This window comes from Engystomops pustulosus, chromosome 5 (genome assembly GCF_040894005.1).
Source record: "Engystomops pustulosus chromosome 5, aEngPut4.maternal, whole genome shotgun sequence".
Taxonomy (NCBI): domain Eukaryota; kingdom Metazoa; phylum Chordata; class Amphibia; order Anura; family Leptodactylidae; genus Engystomops; species Engystomops pustulosus.
Genome location: NC_092415.1, coordinates 82,214,032 through 82,230,469, shown reverse-complemented (window position 1 = coordinate 82,230,469; position 16,438 = coordinate 82,214,032). Strand labels below are relative to the sequence as shown.

Genomic DNA, 16,438 nt, shown 5'->3' with positions numbered 1-16,438 from the left:
ATAATTTTTTAATTATTTTTGAATACAAGAATTCTAGTGTAGTCTCTGCAAAAACAAAACTGCTTTGTACTAAATGTATCCAAAAAGTTTGTGTGAAATTGACATGGGTTCTGGTAAAGCATGTGTGGGCTAAGCTGCACACACAAATAAACCCCCCCAATGTTTGGGGTTTTTATCAAAGTAAATTAATAAAAGATGTTGAGTAAGAGTAGAAAGTCCAATAAATCATTCATCGTTTGATACTGTCATATGTGCAGTTTAACCTTTGAATGCAGCAGCCCTTTTCCGTTTTTGCATAAGATAGTACTTCCTAATGGTACCAAATACAATGGAATCTTCATACAAGGTTAATGACCCTGTGACGTACATGCATGGTATGTATTGTGTAAAGGTTAAGGGGCAACAAGGGTTGGTTACATACAAAATGTGCAATTCTTTCACTATAACTTATCTTTGTGTAGTCTCTATACACATAGATTTGCTTTAAGAAAACTGATGCAAGAATAAATAAACGGAATAACCTGAAGACTATCTAGTATACATTTGCACTACATAACTTTTATCATTATTAATAAATCTCCCTTAAACATTGTGAGTTAGACACGTGCGTTTGTGGTGTAAACCAAAAACTAGGTGTGTAAAGTTTCTAAAGATGCACCAGGGTTATCATTCAGTTAGAACACATGAACAACCATTTAGAAACATAACCATGTTGCATCTATATTTGGTATGGAAATAGATCATATAGTGATTCACCGACCACCTAATATGTTGTGATAGAGCACAAGAAGTTATGTCTTGTTCAGGCTGGTGTACAGTGAAGAAACCTATACATCAATTGCTTTATTTTTCATTGTGTACAATAAAATATATATATTGCATACATTGCATAAAAAAATCTTAGGGATGTGGCCCTGATTTGTCAAAAAGTGATAATAGGAAAACTTTGCATGAAGGCCCATGGTGAAGCCTTGTTTATTAGCTCCCAGTGATGAGCTACAGATTCTACTGAATCTATGTCTACATATGGTAAGCTCCATAAAACTTCTCAGAGTATACATCAATCTAGTTTTTTAGCAAAACATTTTCAGACGGTAACAGTAATAACCACCAGAAAATATCTGCTTTCAATATGAATTTTGGTACAGATGAATCTCTACTTGCAGACTAAATCAAATCATACACGTGATTAAAAAAAAAAAACGTAAAAACATCAGCTGCAGAAACTCTTTGACTAAGACTTTCCCAATGTCCCACAGACAGCTGTATAGTCATGAGTTTATATTATGAGCTTTCCATTTATGCCTTCAATTTACTGGTAGGAAATCTAAATGTAGTGGTCTAACCAGATTGACAGACTGAATGCACTCAATGGGGCAGATTTATCAAGCTGTCTGAAGGTCAGAATATTCCAAGTTGCCCATGGCAACCAATCACAGCTCAGCTTTCATTTTATCAGTGCTCATGAATATTTTAAAGGGGAGCTGTGATTGGTTGCCATGGGCAACTAGAAATATTCTGACTTTCAGACAGCTTGATAAATATGCCCCAATATGCTTAATTAAACTAGAATTGGAATATTACAACTGAATGTAATGGACACTTACCACTAGCAGAAGGCAGTTTTGAGCTGAGCTCACATACAAAACACCAGCTTAATTCTGAAATTGTCCTCCTCCCTAAGGAGGTCATGGCTGTACGAGTAAACCTGAAACGGCTTCACTCACTCAAGACTTCGTCCAATGGGATGGGGAAGGAGAAGGACCGTGTTATTTGTACAGGAGATGTGCATAATTATGTTCCGACCAAGTGCCAAGCGTCCAAATTCATACAGCCTAGAGCTCCGGACCCGATTTTTAATATTTTTATAACTTTTATGGCAATGGCACAGTTTTTGAACTAAAGAAGAGAACAGACGATTTCAGAATGAAATTGACGTTATGCATGCTCAATAATGTTGTAGATAGGCGCTTTCTGCTAGTAATAGTATTCAATGTGGCTACTTGTGTACTATTACTATAGATAAAACAGTCTATATTTAAGATGAAGATGCTATTGTCACTGAGTATGATGTGGATGGGAGCCTTCCTTTGCGCCACACTTTGACTTTGGATGTGCGGCCACGTGATAACAAAGGTATTGTTAGTGGTGTATGTGGGTAAATATTACTAAGGCACCTTGTGTGGAACATATTAGTTATCCAGGTGATAAAATAGTATAACAAAAACACTGGAGATGAGGACATCTGGCTGAAACTGCAATGAATAATGGTGGAAAAAGGCATAAATGATAATTAATTAAAGCCTTCCCAACAATTTTATGCCCCGACATAACGTCACCCCTGCAGCCACCGTTTACAAACCAGGAGCCATACACTTGAAAAGATTAAAAGGAGATAGCTATTTCCTTATTGTGTATTTCACTTCCTCCTAGAAGTGAGGTGTCTAGTGAGGTGACTAGAAATTTGTGAAGAAAATCCTATTTGAAAAAAAATGAACCATAAGAAGTAATGTAAGTACCAGCAAAGTTGCTCAAGTAGGACAGGACACTGAAAATGTAAAGCTGTTACGCTCAAAAAGCAAACATTACCAAAAATAGAGATATAGTGAGCACACGTTACTAAAAAATGTATAAAGTTTATTAATTATGCTTAAAAATAGAACATCACACAAATATGGGTGGTTACATGCAAAGCCAACAAGGTGCACAATGAGGCGCACGGAGGGAGAGGTGCACAGCACCTCCCTGACACGTGTTTCGTCCACACAGGACTTTTGTCAAGGGGCCTAAGTCCTGTGTGACAAAGTCCTATGTGGACGAAACACGTGTCGGGGAGGTGCTGGGCAGCTCTCCCTCCAAGCACCTCACTACGTCCTACCTTTCAGGTATATACTGTGATTTGTCTCCTTGCGCTGTAATTACCCTCTTTGATTTGTTTAGGATGGATTGCATTTTAGGCTTTGCACTTTATGATATTATGGCTGTGATGATATATAAACAACCACACGTTCAGGTAGTTACACAACAGCCAATCTGACAAATATTTAGATATTGCAGAACATGTCAAGGTTGCCCACTCCCTCCACTTTTATTTAACTTGACAATTGATCCTCTGGCAACAAGAATTAGCCAAGATACTACTTAAGAACACTCGACTTACATATAACTCCTAGTTACAAACGGACCTCTGGATATTGGTAATTTATTGTACTTTAGTCCTAAACTACAATAAGCTGCTATAACAGTTATAAAATGTTTCTGTAATGAAGCTTTATTGTTAATATTGATTCTTCTGACAAACCCAACACTTTTAAAATTCAATTGTCACAGAGACCAAAAAAGTTCTGACTGGGATTACAATGATAAAATATACAGTTCCGACTTACATACAAATTCAATTTAAGAACAAACCTACAAACCCTATCTTGTATGTAACCCGGGGACTGCCTGTAAAATCAAAGGAATTGGTAGCAAGCCAGTAAAATTGCACTTTCTGCGATGATTTGGTATTGTTTTTGAAAAATTGTTTTTGAAGCTGTAATAATAAATGGGGCTTAAAATTGGTAACGGAAAGTTTTAAATATTTGTAAATACACCACAAAATTATATGGTTTGAATTATTTTCCAATAATACAATAATGTATAAGGAAGTTTGGGGAAAAAATTAATGATAATGGTAATATTCCTGAAAATCCTGAAAGTGTTACCCCTGTTATCAAAATATAAGCATGTCAATAAAATTTATTTGGAGAAATAATTTGGAGATTTATTTGGAGAAATAAAACACCCATGATTAAGATTTAGCAGAAACCTAAGAAAGAGGGAGACAATCTTTTTCTGACATAAGAGAATACAAATCGGCACATATAGCAAGACACAAAGGGTAAAAAACAAATAAAAATTTGCTAACAAACAACTAGATGAAAAACTAGTGGAGCTTTCTCAAGATGATAAATGTGATGGGAGGTAACCCATCAATGATGAATCTATGTGAGAGCATGGGATCCAATGGAGAGAGTATATTTCATATTTCATAGTTCTACGGTTGAAAAAAGACACTTGTCCATCAAGTTCAACCAAGGAAGGGAAGGGATTGGATGAGGAAGGGATTTAGGGGAAACAATTCTATATAACATAACCATCAATGTTATTTAGTTATTGAAAAGAACAATAACTCATAAATGGCAGAGAGATTCGGGTAGTGGGTTACCATCAGAAAATATGGAGTTTAGGCCAAAGCTAAATAATTGTCCAACACCTCTCATTGCAGATAGAAAATTCAACTTGATTTCATTCTTAAAATTCCATTAGTACAAGCTTACGATCTATGCATTTCAGCCAGTCAGGCTTTAGTCATGATCTGATTTCAACTGTTAATTAATTAATTAAAAAGACAAACTCCCTCCATATTTCCTATAACCTCACAGGAAAGGCTGAAGAAGGGATGGCACAGAAGGTAACAAAATCTGAAATTGCGGTATTATTACTATGTCATATTGGGCTTTTGATAAACCTTTTGAAGGAAACTTCTTGAATTATAATGTCCTAAATGTGGAACACAAATTGCTTATCTTCTACACTGTTTATGGCACTGTCCTGTCATCTTTAATATCTAGAAAATGTCATAAAAATGTTATATACTGAGAAGACCAATAGATCTTAAAATTTGGTTCTGTCTCTTCCATCATTATTTAAAGGACAATAGGTTTAACAGGGAATATTTGTTACATTTATTGATATTGGCAGTAAACAGTGATTATGCAAGAATGACTGTCTACACATCTTCCCACATTAATCAAGATAAGAAGGAAATAGAAGCATATTCTCTAAATGGAATGGGCTGATAGAAATAGAATTTATAAAAGAGATAATACAGATAGATGGAGTGTATATTACTCACCAATATTGAATACCATATATACTCGTGTATAAGCCAAGTTTTTCAGTACAAAAAATGTGTTGAAAAACAGCACCTCAGCTTATACTGGAGTCTATAAAAAAAATAAACTCCCGTACTCACCTTGCATTCAGCTCTTTTTCTGTAACAAAGTGGGCAGAGTCACGTCCATGCGCTTTGCCCACTGCCGGCGAGCATAGCGCATGGACACTTCTCTGCCCAATTACAGATGAAGACCTGAAAGGAAGAGGAGCAACTGGGAGACAAGGAGCTACGGGGAACATCATGCAGCGTTGGAAGGTGAGTATAGTGAGTATTTTTTTAATAAACACCCAGTGGCTGTGGGGCTATTCTTCAATAGGTGGCGGCTGGCTTCAGGGCTTTTCTATGTGGGGAGACTGGCTACAGGGCATTTCATAAGTGGGGGGGGGGGGCTGGCTGCAGGGCATTTCATTAATAGGGGGTTTGGCTGCTGGGAATTTCATTACTCAAGGATGCTATGACCAATGCATTTCCCCCCCTAGGCTTATACTCGAGTCTTCCTCCAGTTTTCCCAGTTATTTGTGGCAAAATTAGGGCCCTAGGTTTACACTCTGGTCAACTTATACTCAAGTATATACAGTAGATTTTTTTTTTCATGAGGACATGTATTTTAAAAAATTAAATAAACCTTGTTGAGTTTTGCCTCTGACGAATGCACACTCTATGACAGTGATGGCAAACCTTTTAGAGGTTGAGTGCCCAAACTGCAACCCAAAACCTGCATATTTTTTGCAAAGTGCCAACACAGCAATTCAAGCAGTAACTTATTACAATTTTCTTGGTCCCTGCTATACCACAGCTTTCAATCCGCCTAAGGGCATCAATATCTTTCTCAGAAGTAGAAGAGATTTGGATTGCCACTGGAGCTTCCCTTGACAGCCCCCTGAACAGGAAGATTCAGGGGTCACACAGAATGATAACCCGACCCTGTCCACACCTCCTCTCTCTTCCTGCAGTCTCAGGTAGACCAGAGGATCCCAATCTGGCAAACTCTGCCATGGGACACCCGTGCCATAGGTTCGCCACCACGGCTCTATGTGGGTTAACAACTGCAGTAACATGGGTCATAGCTATAATATCATAGGCCATAAAACAAGAATTCAACTTCTGCCCCTATTCTCTAATCCTACTGCTATAGCATGACTACCAAGGTACCTTTGAGATAAAGGTATCTCAAAATAGTGTCCACTCCCCAATCATAATTTGAAGACAACATTAAAAACAATCAATTACAATACCTATAGCTCCAGATCTGGGGTAGTTTGACATCAGGAAGGCAGATTGGTCACAGAGGTTTCTGATGGCAGTGTGAACAGAGCCTCATTACATGGTAGGAATTATTTAAGTACTAGTGATTAGCACTATTGGCTTATATCACCCGAGTTATGTGTTCTAATCCAACAAAGGGAAAGAGCAGCACCAGGTGGTGGAATCAGTGTATAACATCCAGTATCAGTTATATACGGGTATTTTTGTTGCATAGAAGTTTTTCATGAACTGTTAGTTTGATGTAAAATATTGTTTATCGTTAAAATTAATTCTGCTTAGAACTATAATTAAAAACCATTAGCTGAACTGGTTTATGTGGGTGCTGATTCTCCATAAGGAGAACACCATATAAGCATATATATAAGGTAGCAAATGTATCAAAGTCTTGCTTTGTGCGCCATTTTTATTGTCTTTTATGCTGATCAGATGTAACATAGTGTTTTTTCTTAATGGTACTTGTGTTGTTTGGTCTTTAAGTGAATTTGTTAGTTTTTTTAAGACAAAAGTCCACAAAGTTCTTCAAAAGTCAAAATCAGCTCTAAGCTTATTTGTAGTCTTGGGGCAGGGGCAGTCATGGATGTGCATCCACATTTGCAACTTTCTAATAAATGTCATACTTTTAATATCTTGATTCAAGTGATAACTCACAGAACACAGCAGAAGATTAGACAATTGGTGAACTTTGAAGGGAAACTGTCTTAGGCACAAAAAAAGTTGCAAAAGTGTACATGCATCATTAAAAATCAAATCAAAAAGGAGAAAAATAAACAAAAAGTTTGATAAATGTGGCCATGCAAAGGTCCTCTGGGAAAAGGTATGAAAATGTGTTATTTTTCCATAAGAGAAACAATAAATATTCTCTAAGCGGATTATGACACCTTGAAAACCTATTCTATATTTTCTTATAACTCTTCCTTGGTCGTGTGTTATGGAATTTACACACACTGTATAATGTAATAATGGTAACCTAATGCATCTATATAAACTAATGCACTTGTACAAAACCATTCAGGAGAGGACTGGAGACATATTTGTTGTTGAATGATCTTCTGTTATACCTTGAAGCTGAAAAGTCAAGCAGATGTTAAAAAGGTTGCATTGTTGTGATTGGCTCCCTATAGTAATATTTTATATAGCTGTATGTGACAAAACATGGAACTAGAAATCTAATCCCTGAGAACTGTGGACCATATTCCCACGAAGACAAGTTTCTTAAATGTACTCAGAGTAACAAAATAACACATTCCCTAATTCACTGTTATTAACAAAAATACAGCATTTCATAGATTTAAGTCCAATCTGTCTCTATCAGTCCTTGTCTACACAATTTTAGTTGCTCCTAGACATGACCCTGTAACTTCTGACTTAGGGTCGGGGAAGCCAACTTGGATTTCTGTGCAACTGCCGTGCTGCTGAGTTTCTCTCTCTGCTCCCTGCACTCTAGCCCTGCTCCCTGCAGTCCAGGATGGAGCTCACTCAATGATGCACACGGATACACAGACACTGAGTTCCTGCCGGCAGCAGCAGCATGGGGAGAACTACAAGCTACAGGCAGAAAAGTTCATTATCTGAGGAGTCACAGCAGATGTAGTGTGTTGTGGAATAGCAGTAGTGGCGTAACTAGGAGAAGCACACATTTATACACACATATAGAGCATATTTAAATCACATATATGTTATATACATGTTTTGCTTTACAATGCGCAACATGGGATGTATTTAATGGTGCACATCCTCCACTCTTTAGTATGTCAGGTAGGATGACGGGACCCCCTAACACTGTGGGCCCCATAGCGGCTGCTATGGCTGCCACCACTGTAATTATGCCCCTGCATAGCAGATATGTAGGGGAGCTGACTGCGTCATTGTGTGCAATAGGCATCTCATAGATTCCCTCACCTCATCTCTGTCTCATCTATCTTTCTATGTGTCAGATACTAGTATAATGTTCAGAAGCCAGATGAAAGTGTATATAAACCTTGTACCCTGACAATCTAACCACATTGTCAGCTCACAGAACTAGATGGATCATAATGTATCTTCTTAGAGAGTCCCCACCCACACCCTGGAATTTTGCACTGACCAACCTTGAGAGTGATAGGATCTAAAACAGTAGAAATATTGAGTAAAATTGTGAAGTAAAGGGTAAAAAAAATATCTTTATTGTGTAAATTTGTGAATTTTCTTCCATGGGAAAACTCCTTTAAAAAGTTGATTTTCATCATAAATAAAAAACCCTGAACAGACCACCTCTTTGAGAACACCACTTTGATTTCTAGAATCATTTTATATTATTCAATCTCTTAGTATCATAGTATATAATGGTGGAAAAAAAGACACGGGTCCATCAAGTTCAGCCTAGAAGAATTAAACAAATGTTTTTTCCCCATAACCTGTAATATTTTTGCTCTCCAGAAAGTCACATGTACATCGGTCATGACAACCGAGTTCCAGCAGAGAGTTCCATAGTCTCACTGCTGAATTTATCTTCATTAATAATCCCCATCACTCAGCCCCCGAGTCTTAGCGTATACAGTGGGTGAGTGAAAGGTATGAGTGTTATTTACTGTAATACTCATAGCTTAGTTGTTTGCACTATTAGTGACAGTAAACCTTTACTTGTTGTATCTTTTACTTGCTAATTTTTTTCTTGTGGGTGTTGTAGAAGAGGTCACTTTAATTTTGTTCAAATGATTGAGAAAACTTTCCTAAATAAACTTTTACAGTCAAATGCAGCTAATAGTTGAGTGAGCCTGGGGTTTCCCACCTTCATATATATTTTGCTTGTATTTTCACCTATGATGCACTGGAGGGCTCTAAACAGCACTATGGAAGACTTTGTACATGCAGCTGTGAAGCCGGGTTACCTCCTATAGTACACACCCCTATGATAATTTATTCCCCACAAAAAGGAAGTTCCCTTTTTTACATAGTAGTAGTAATACCTCAGTTTTCTGAAGAAAGAGTTCTTACTCTCTATTCACTTGGAGGAGAGGTAAGATATGCACCAACTCTCTCCTTAACACCTTGACCTAATTGAACATTTTTATGTATTGCTTTATGCTTTCATTGTAACTAGACAGTGGTAATATATTGTCATTTGTTATCAATGTCTTTTTTAATTCTTTTATTTAAAATCTAACCACTAATCTTGCTAATGAATTTTCATTATATTCAGAAATACCATACTGGATGCATATGTTTCGCCCATTAGGCTTTCAGCAAACTACAGTGTAGATCAAAGTTCCAAATGAGCTACACTGAGCAATAAAAGTAAAAGCTATATAAGTGATATGGATATTACCTTTAGGTTTACCTGGCAACAATGTGGTGTGGAGTCCGTTACATGCTATGCCATTCCTGGTGCTAACTCTGCTCTGTTGGAGAGTTACCGACAATTACAAAATTAATTTATTGAATCCATAAAATATCACTCTTATATATGATATATTGGGTATTTGTAAAATTTAATGAATAGCACAACTGATTGGTGCAAAACGTCTCTCACTTCTCGATGATGCTTGACCTCATGTGGCTACATTTAGTTAGTTAGGGTTGCACGATATACCTTTTCCATTTATGTGTTTTGGGCAGTGTAGCAAAATTATGAGATACCGTACTTCAAAATTTTTATCACAATTCAATTTAACAACTGAAGTAATGGTGGAGGTACAGTTAGTGGTTTTACAATGGTTTAATGTATTTACAGAATGTAATGGACTTTACCTAAAGCAGCAACAATTATTATGTAGACCTGTTGTATTGGTGCTTGACCACTTATAAGTCGTATAATTTTTTGATTTCCAGAAACATAAATGCATTATATTTGTATTACTTTACAAACCATGATCAAATCAAAAGAACAATGGTTTGGATTTACATGAAATAAAAAATGCTAAATTCTAAAAATATTAAGGACATATCACTATGTGCTATACTTTACATAATTTTTGATGGAAATGTAATATAAATGTAACTTGATACCTTTAAATACATGCAGTACATATCTACTGCTTTAAATAATGTGCTGTTTTAAGAAGAGAGATGTCATTCTCAGTAATATCAGCTGGGATCCTGTAGAGAAGTATTTAGTCTGAACACCTGTGGTCCATGTAGTCATCACCATAACACATTGGGGTGGGGGATATATATCACTATTTTTTTCAGCTTTTTGGCTGTGCTTTTTCAACTTTTCGGATACACCTTTGCAGACGCACTTCACTGCTGCATGCCTTTTTAGATGCAATGCACCGCTGTGTGTCTTTTCAGTGCTGTAATGTTATTTTTCCAACATAAAGTTGCGCCTAAAAAGTTGCACAGCAGCTGAGTGTGTTGCTTTGCTCAAAAGAACTTGATTTTCTCACCTACAGGGAACCATATGCACTGCAATAAATAAGACACCACCGAGGTCCCTCTTAGGTATATGTGCAGTGGAGAGGAATACTGGACATCTCAATTTAAGAAATTTAGGGAGTGGCCACATTGCAGCATTTGCATAAGGAGTCACTCAAGCGACAGATTTGATTCTTGTTTGCATATTTGGAGGGAGCTCTTTGTAATAGATACAGGGTCACATTAGCTCTTTGGTGTAGATAAGAAATCATGATAATAAATAATTTGTTCCATTTTGATATACGGAAGAAACATTTCTATGGTAGAGATGTTTAAGAATGGATAATTCAATATGTTGCCTTATTTCACTTCCATCCTATACAGAAAAGTCTACTTTCACTTTTCAACATGTGCTGATGTTTGTCTTGTCTACTGACAGTTATCTGTACTGCACATCGTTTATGCTCTTTATGCATCATTAATCCCATTACAACAGCAGTGATGTGTGAAGCATTTCTATACAGAAAAACAAAAGTCCTCTATATCTCTAGAGACTAGTGTACCGTTGCTTTCCATCAAATTTGATAGACCCGCAAGATGCTTGTGGTGCTTCACATCTGTTCAAGACTATATTTAACATGAGTTCTATTAGCCTTTAAAAATTCTAACTATGCTGTATACTACGTAGTACTAGTAGGGTGTCCAATTGGGATGAAGAAATAAAATCCTCCTTTATACACCCCTTTTTATGGATGTCATTATTTTGGTACGTATTGATTATTTGATCTTAAATCTGAGAAGATGTAATAGCCAGGTCGGTGATACGAGAAGAGGCAATCAGGGCATTTGCCCCGGGTGTTGACTATCAGAGGAGGTGCAGATTTCTGATGCATTGCGGGGTCAACAAATGCAATAATGTGCTGCCTCTTGTAGTACATGTTAGCAAACCAACAGGTCCATAGTAAGAGAGAAGTTGAAAATCATTTACAATTTCCTTATCTTGTCCATGGACTCTTCAGTACCACTTATCTTTTTCTTAATTGGTTCACAGTAATACTTTTATTTTCCAACTATCAATTTACTGTTCAAAGCCAATCCATAACTTACTAGTACTTTCTTTCTATCATGTGCAGTAATTTCCCTGATAACTCTGATATACATACAGTATATAGTATATATTCTCACTCACGTGGTGACTTTACTTCCAGTCACCAATGTGGTGACAAAAGAACATGAGACTTAGTCATTTCTCTTGGGACTTTGTCCTTAAACTTTAATGTCTTTGTCTAACATTTATTTCACTCTATATTGTTTGTAGTGATAGTACTTTAATGTGTTTATTATTAGGTTTAGAACAAAATAATAGAAAAAAGGAAACATCCTGGTGATAGTATTATTCAGTTAAAAGTAAACCTTGGAAAGGGAATACAGCTATTGACAGGCCCCATTGAGCCCTATTAACTGACACCCTTCTTTTATCTAAAAATTGTTTCCCTTACATTCACATAAATCAACTTTATGTTATATTACTGGAATCGGAGGGAGTATGTGCTGCTTGGTCAGCCCCTACCATCTACTCCTCCCCATGTCCCATGCCTCTTCTAATTATTCAGTACTTCATGTCATGTGACTAGGGTAATGTCATCTAAGGTCCTGTTACATCTGGCATGTGTAACCCATGTATATATCTGATCATGTGAAATTACAGCAAATCTCCATGGATTTCTATCCTCCCCATCATCCATGTAGATATGCTGTGATTTCATTTGATCAGATACTTACAAGGGGTAGACATTACAGATGTCACAGGACCTTAGATATCCGAGAAACAAAAGGGGCGGGACTAGCACTCCTTAAATATATATGGTCAGGGTCAAAAGTCATACACAAACAAACCAATAATATATTCAAAAGGAGAAATAAGTTTGCTTTAAGACCCTATAAGGTCTTATAGCATACTTCTTTCTCCTTTTGAATATATTACAGGACCTTAGATGACATCACCCTGGCAACATGACTTTAACCTCTTTCCGACATGTGACATAATAGTACGTCACACGCCGGGTGCAGGTGCATGGACAGGGCCTACGGGCTGAGCCCTTTCCATAGCCGGTAAGTCTTTGCTGCCTATTGCTGCCCCGTCTTATTCATTAGCAGTTTGGTTTCTGGACAGATCTTAGCAGTTTTTTCTTGATTTAAATGGTATCTGTTAGAAGTTCGGACCATGCCAAATTAAACTGCAGCAAATTACCGGCAGTAAACCCGAAAAGCTCTAAAATAATACATTTGTGCATGGGGTTAGTAGTAGCAGGACTGTGAACAAAATAATTTATATTATTTATATTACAGGATTAGTATGCCAGGTAAACGTCCTTACACTTCTGTGTATTATTATTCTGCAGTGAACTGCTCCACAAACTGTTTCCATCTGCTCCGAGGAAGGGCAGTTTCACACAGACCCTGCTGTGCCCTGTTTCATGAGTCAACCACTGTGCAGATGCATATATGAGTCTTGTACTGTGGTTAGTCCATGAAATAGGACACAGCACCATATGTTATTCATGGAATGACCATGGCCCTAAAAGTGGTAGCAGGCTTCTTGTTTAATACTGTAGCTATCAAATGGCAAGAGAGGAGGGATGTGGCTCACTGCTAAGAGCACAGCAGTTTCTGGCCTTGCCCCAATGCACTTGGAATAGCTACAGTCATGGGATATTTATCTTCTACAGAATAATATAGGTAATCATTGCTTAATAACACTTTCCACAGTTTTGTATGGTCAGAGAGATTGGCCCACATTTACTATTGTACATTTATGTGCACATTGCCTGTGTAGTATGCAGGGTGCCCCAGATTTATGATTTCTGGCAGCTGTCCTTTATGAATCTCATGAATTTGGTGAACTGTGCAACTCATTTCTGTTGGACCTTGCATGATAAATATGGCGCATGGTCCGATTGTGCACCGGAACACCCATTTAAGTGCAGAAATTTGTGTTGTGCAAATAATAGTGCAGCTGCGCCAAAAAGGGTCGCGTACGACACATATGGAGCACAGACACCTCTTAAATACATGTGCAAGCAGTTTGCACTAGAAAGAACGTGCAAAGTCTGACAGATCTGGCACAAGCACCTTGTAAATGTGGGCCATTATCTTGTATATTCCTTATGGAGGTCACATGAATGATAAGTCTTTTCAGTTTTTATTCAACTGGATTTTAATAATTTATTGGTGATTACTGCAAAATGGGTAATATAGTGTTATTTACTGATGGACTAACATTGGCATTTTACCAACACACTGATTAACAATTAATGAGACATTTTACCTTCATTACAATATTTTAATTGATAACCCTTTTTTTAATCATTCATAGTGAAAGTAAAGGAAGTGTATATTTGGTATGAACCAAGATAGAGAGACTGTGATGACACCAATAAGCTGTGGCAATGGTAAGCTAAGACAGTGGCTGATCGACCAAATTGACAGCAGAAAGTATCCTGGTTTAGTATGGGAGAATGAAGATCGGACGATCTTTCGCATTCCATGGAAACATGCAGGAAAACAGGATTACAATAGAGATGAAGATGCAGCCCTCTTTAAGGTACAGTTTCTAGATACCAAAATTAAATATTCACATAATTTATCCACAGAGACTCCAAAAACAAACATGATGAAACAAATGACTTGTTTGTGTCCAATTTTACTGCCATAAAAAGATCAAGATATATTGAGTAATCAGATATATAGAATAATCAAGATATATTTGAAAAACGACCTGGGAAAGGAAAATAAGTTTTGAATAGAAAAAGGAAAACATGCCTCTAGTGCCACTGGTTGGCCACTTTACCTCATGTTTTTTGTAATGTGTGTACGTCTGTGTGTGGGAGAATATTATCTAAATTCCCCAATACAAATCTAATATAAATTCTGTGTAAAGCCTTCTATAGAAAATGAAGCCTTCTGTCTTTTACCATATGAGCCAGATATTCCTGTCTATAAAATGTTGGCAGATGGAGGGTCATGTGATCTGTCCATGAACAATCGCTTTTTCAGGACCTTAGTCTTATATTCATTAATACTATTGTCAGGTTTCTGCGGTAGTGGACCCGCTGCACCACTGCGGACGATTACGTAAGCCGACACCTTGGAGCAGAGTCTACATCTAGCCACCATACTAGTATAACTTGTATTATACGGGCCACTGCTCGTTTTTGATTCATTTTAACCCTTTGATGTGGAGCTTTTGCAGCCATACTTAGCATCAAGACTGCATAGTCCACTACATTACTTTATTCCCCTGATGAGTGCGTCACATATTAGGGACTAACAGAGTCTGAAAGGGACAGTACTGGGACCGTCCTTGTCAGGGCGGGAGCAATATTGCGGGGTCAGGATACAAAGCGATCGTAGAGCTTAATAGGTCCTGCACCTCCGGACCAGTATCGCTCGACCAGGAGACGGTCATCGAAGACTGGTGAGATCCACCCTATTATTCCTTACTGTCCGGATTAATGTTGGTCCGTGGTTTGAGATGATGCACCGTGTCATATGCTATACAGGAATGCACTAAGACACGGTGCGGTATTACTGACGAGACTTATTGGAGGTCTGAACGAGCTCCCTTTCTGATGTGTTTTTTTTCTGACCCGGTGGTGGCCAAGGTGAGGTACAGAGTCATCAAGCAGAACCGTGGTTGGGGACAGGCAGGAGGTCGAGACAGGCAGCACAAGATCAACGTCAAAGGCATGGAATCGGGGTCACAACGGGAATTTACATAACGAGCACTAAGCATAAGGGACAAGCTTTTTCTGAGGCACAAGGCACAAAGATCCGGCAGGGGACACAGGAAAGGGCCGGGATTTAAACCGGAAGGGCAGGCGGCCAGTGCCAATTATTGGTGAGGAGATTGTTGATGGATCGTGGAGAGGGGTATTCATTATGAAAGCAAATATCACCTGCTCTCTGTGGGCAAATTAGCGTAACTGGAAGTATTCCAGCCAGGATAGCTGAGAGGGGCAAGAGGGCTGTATATGAGACCCTTGTGGAGAAGTCTGTTCCAGTTCTCAATGACCACTTGGGGGAGGTGTGTGTGTCGAGCTGTGGACTGCGTGTGTGCCTACCCAGGGCAGGTACTTCAATGTATGGCGAGTAAAATGTTTGTTCAAAGCTACCCAATGTTTCGAACCTCCACGAAAGTAGCAGCCCAATGGTATAACCGAATATCTGGAAAGCCAGCATCGCCTGAAGACTAAGGGTGAATGAGGATATGCCACCATATCCTACGTTTATTGGTGCCCCACACAAAGCACGTCATTGCCTGTCATATAGGGGAGAGAAGCTATGGGGGCACCCTGAACCACGTCCGAACAACAACAGTTTTTTTCTTATTGTTGCCGTTAAGATCTTTCAATGTACGTTCGAGCAGTGAGGCATAATTGAGAGAGAATGTCTCCTCAGTATAAGAGATTTGCAGACCGAGATATTTTATAGTGCCATTACACCATCGGAAAGGAGAAGTTGCGCTTCTTCGGGAGGGAGGGATTTGTTAAGGACTTCCAACTTGGAGTAGTTAATTTTCAAATTTAAATTTAGGGAGCAGGGACAGGAGGGTAATTTGAGGTTGGGAAATATATATGAACATCAGCATAGAGCACTGCCTTGTATTTAGCATCTTCAATGCATGGCCTATGAATGTTTTGGTTCTTTCGGTTTGCAAGAGCAAAGTGTTCCATCATGCTGGCGTAAAATAAAGGGGAAAAGGGCAGGGGCTTAACTAGGAGAGACAGGACTCCATTTCAGAGTTCTGAATGGGGCCCCACATTAAAATAATATACATATTTGTATACTAAAACATGTGAGTTGCAATCACACCCATTAATACATTCATATATTCAC

The 16,438-nt window shown here is 38.1% G+C and overlaps 1 protein-coding gene across 2 annotated transcripts in view; it reads left to right on the top strand.

Moving 5' to 3' along the window:
* Window positions 1-9,066: 9,066 nt before the first annotated feature.
* IRF4 (interferon regulatory factor 4) overlaps window positions 9,067-16,438 on the top strand; it is a 31,671-nt gene continuing 24,299 nt past the window's right edge. For both annotated transcript variants that reach the window (XM_072152482.1, XM_072152481.1), the window contains exons 1-2: window positions 9,067-9,203; window positions 13,917-14,144. In XM_072152482.1, coding sequence (XP_072008583.1) covers window positions 13,944-14,144 — 201 coding nt within the window. In that variant the 5' untranslated portion in view covers window positions 9,067-9,203; window positions 13,917-13,943. The remainder of the gene's footprint in view (window positions 9,204-13,916; window positions 14,145-16,438) is intronic.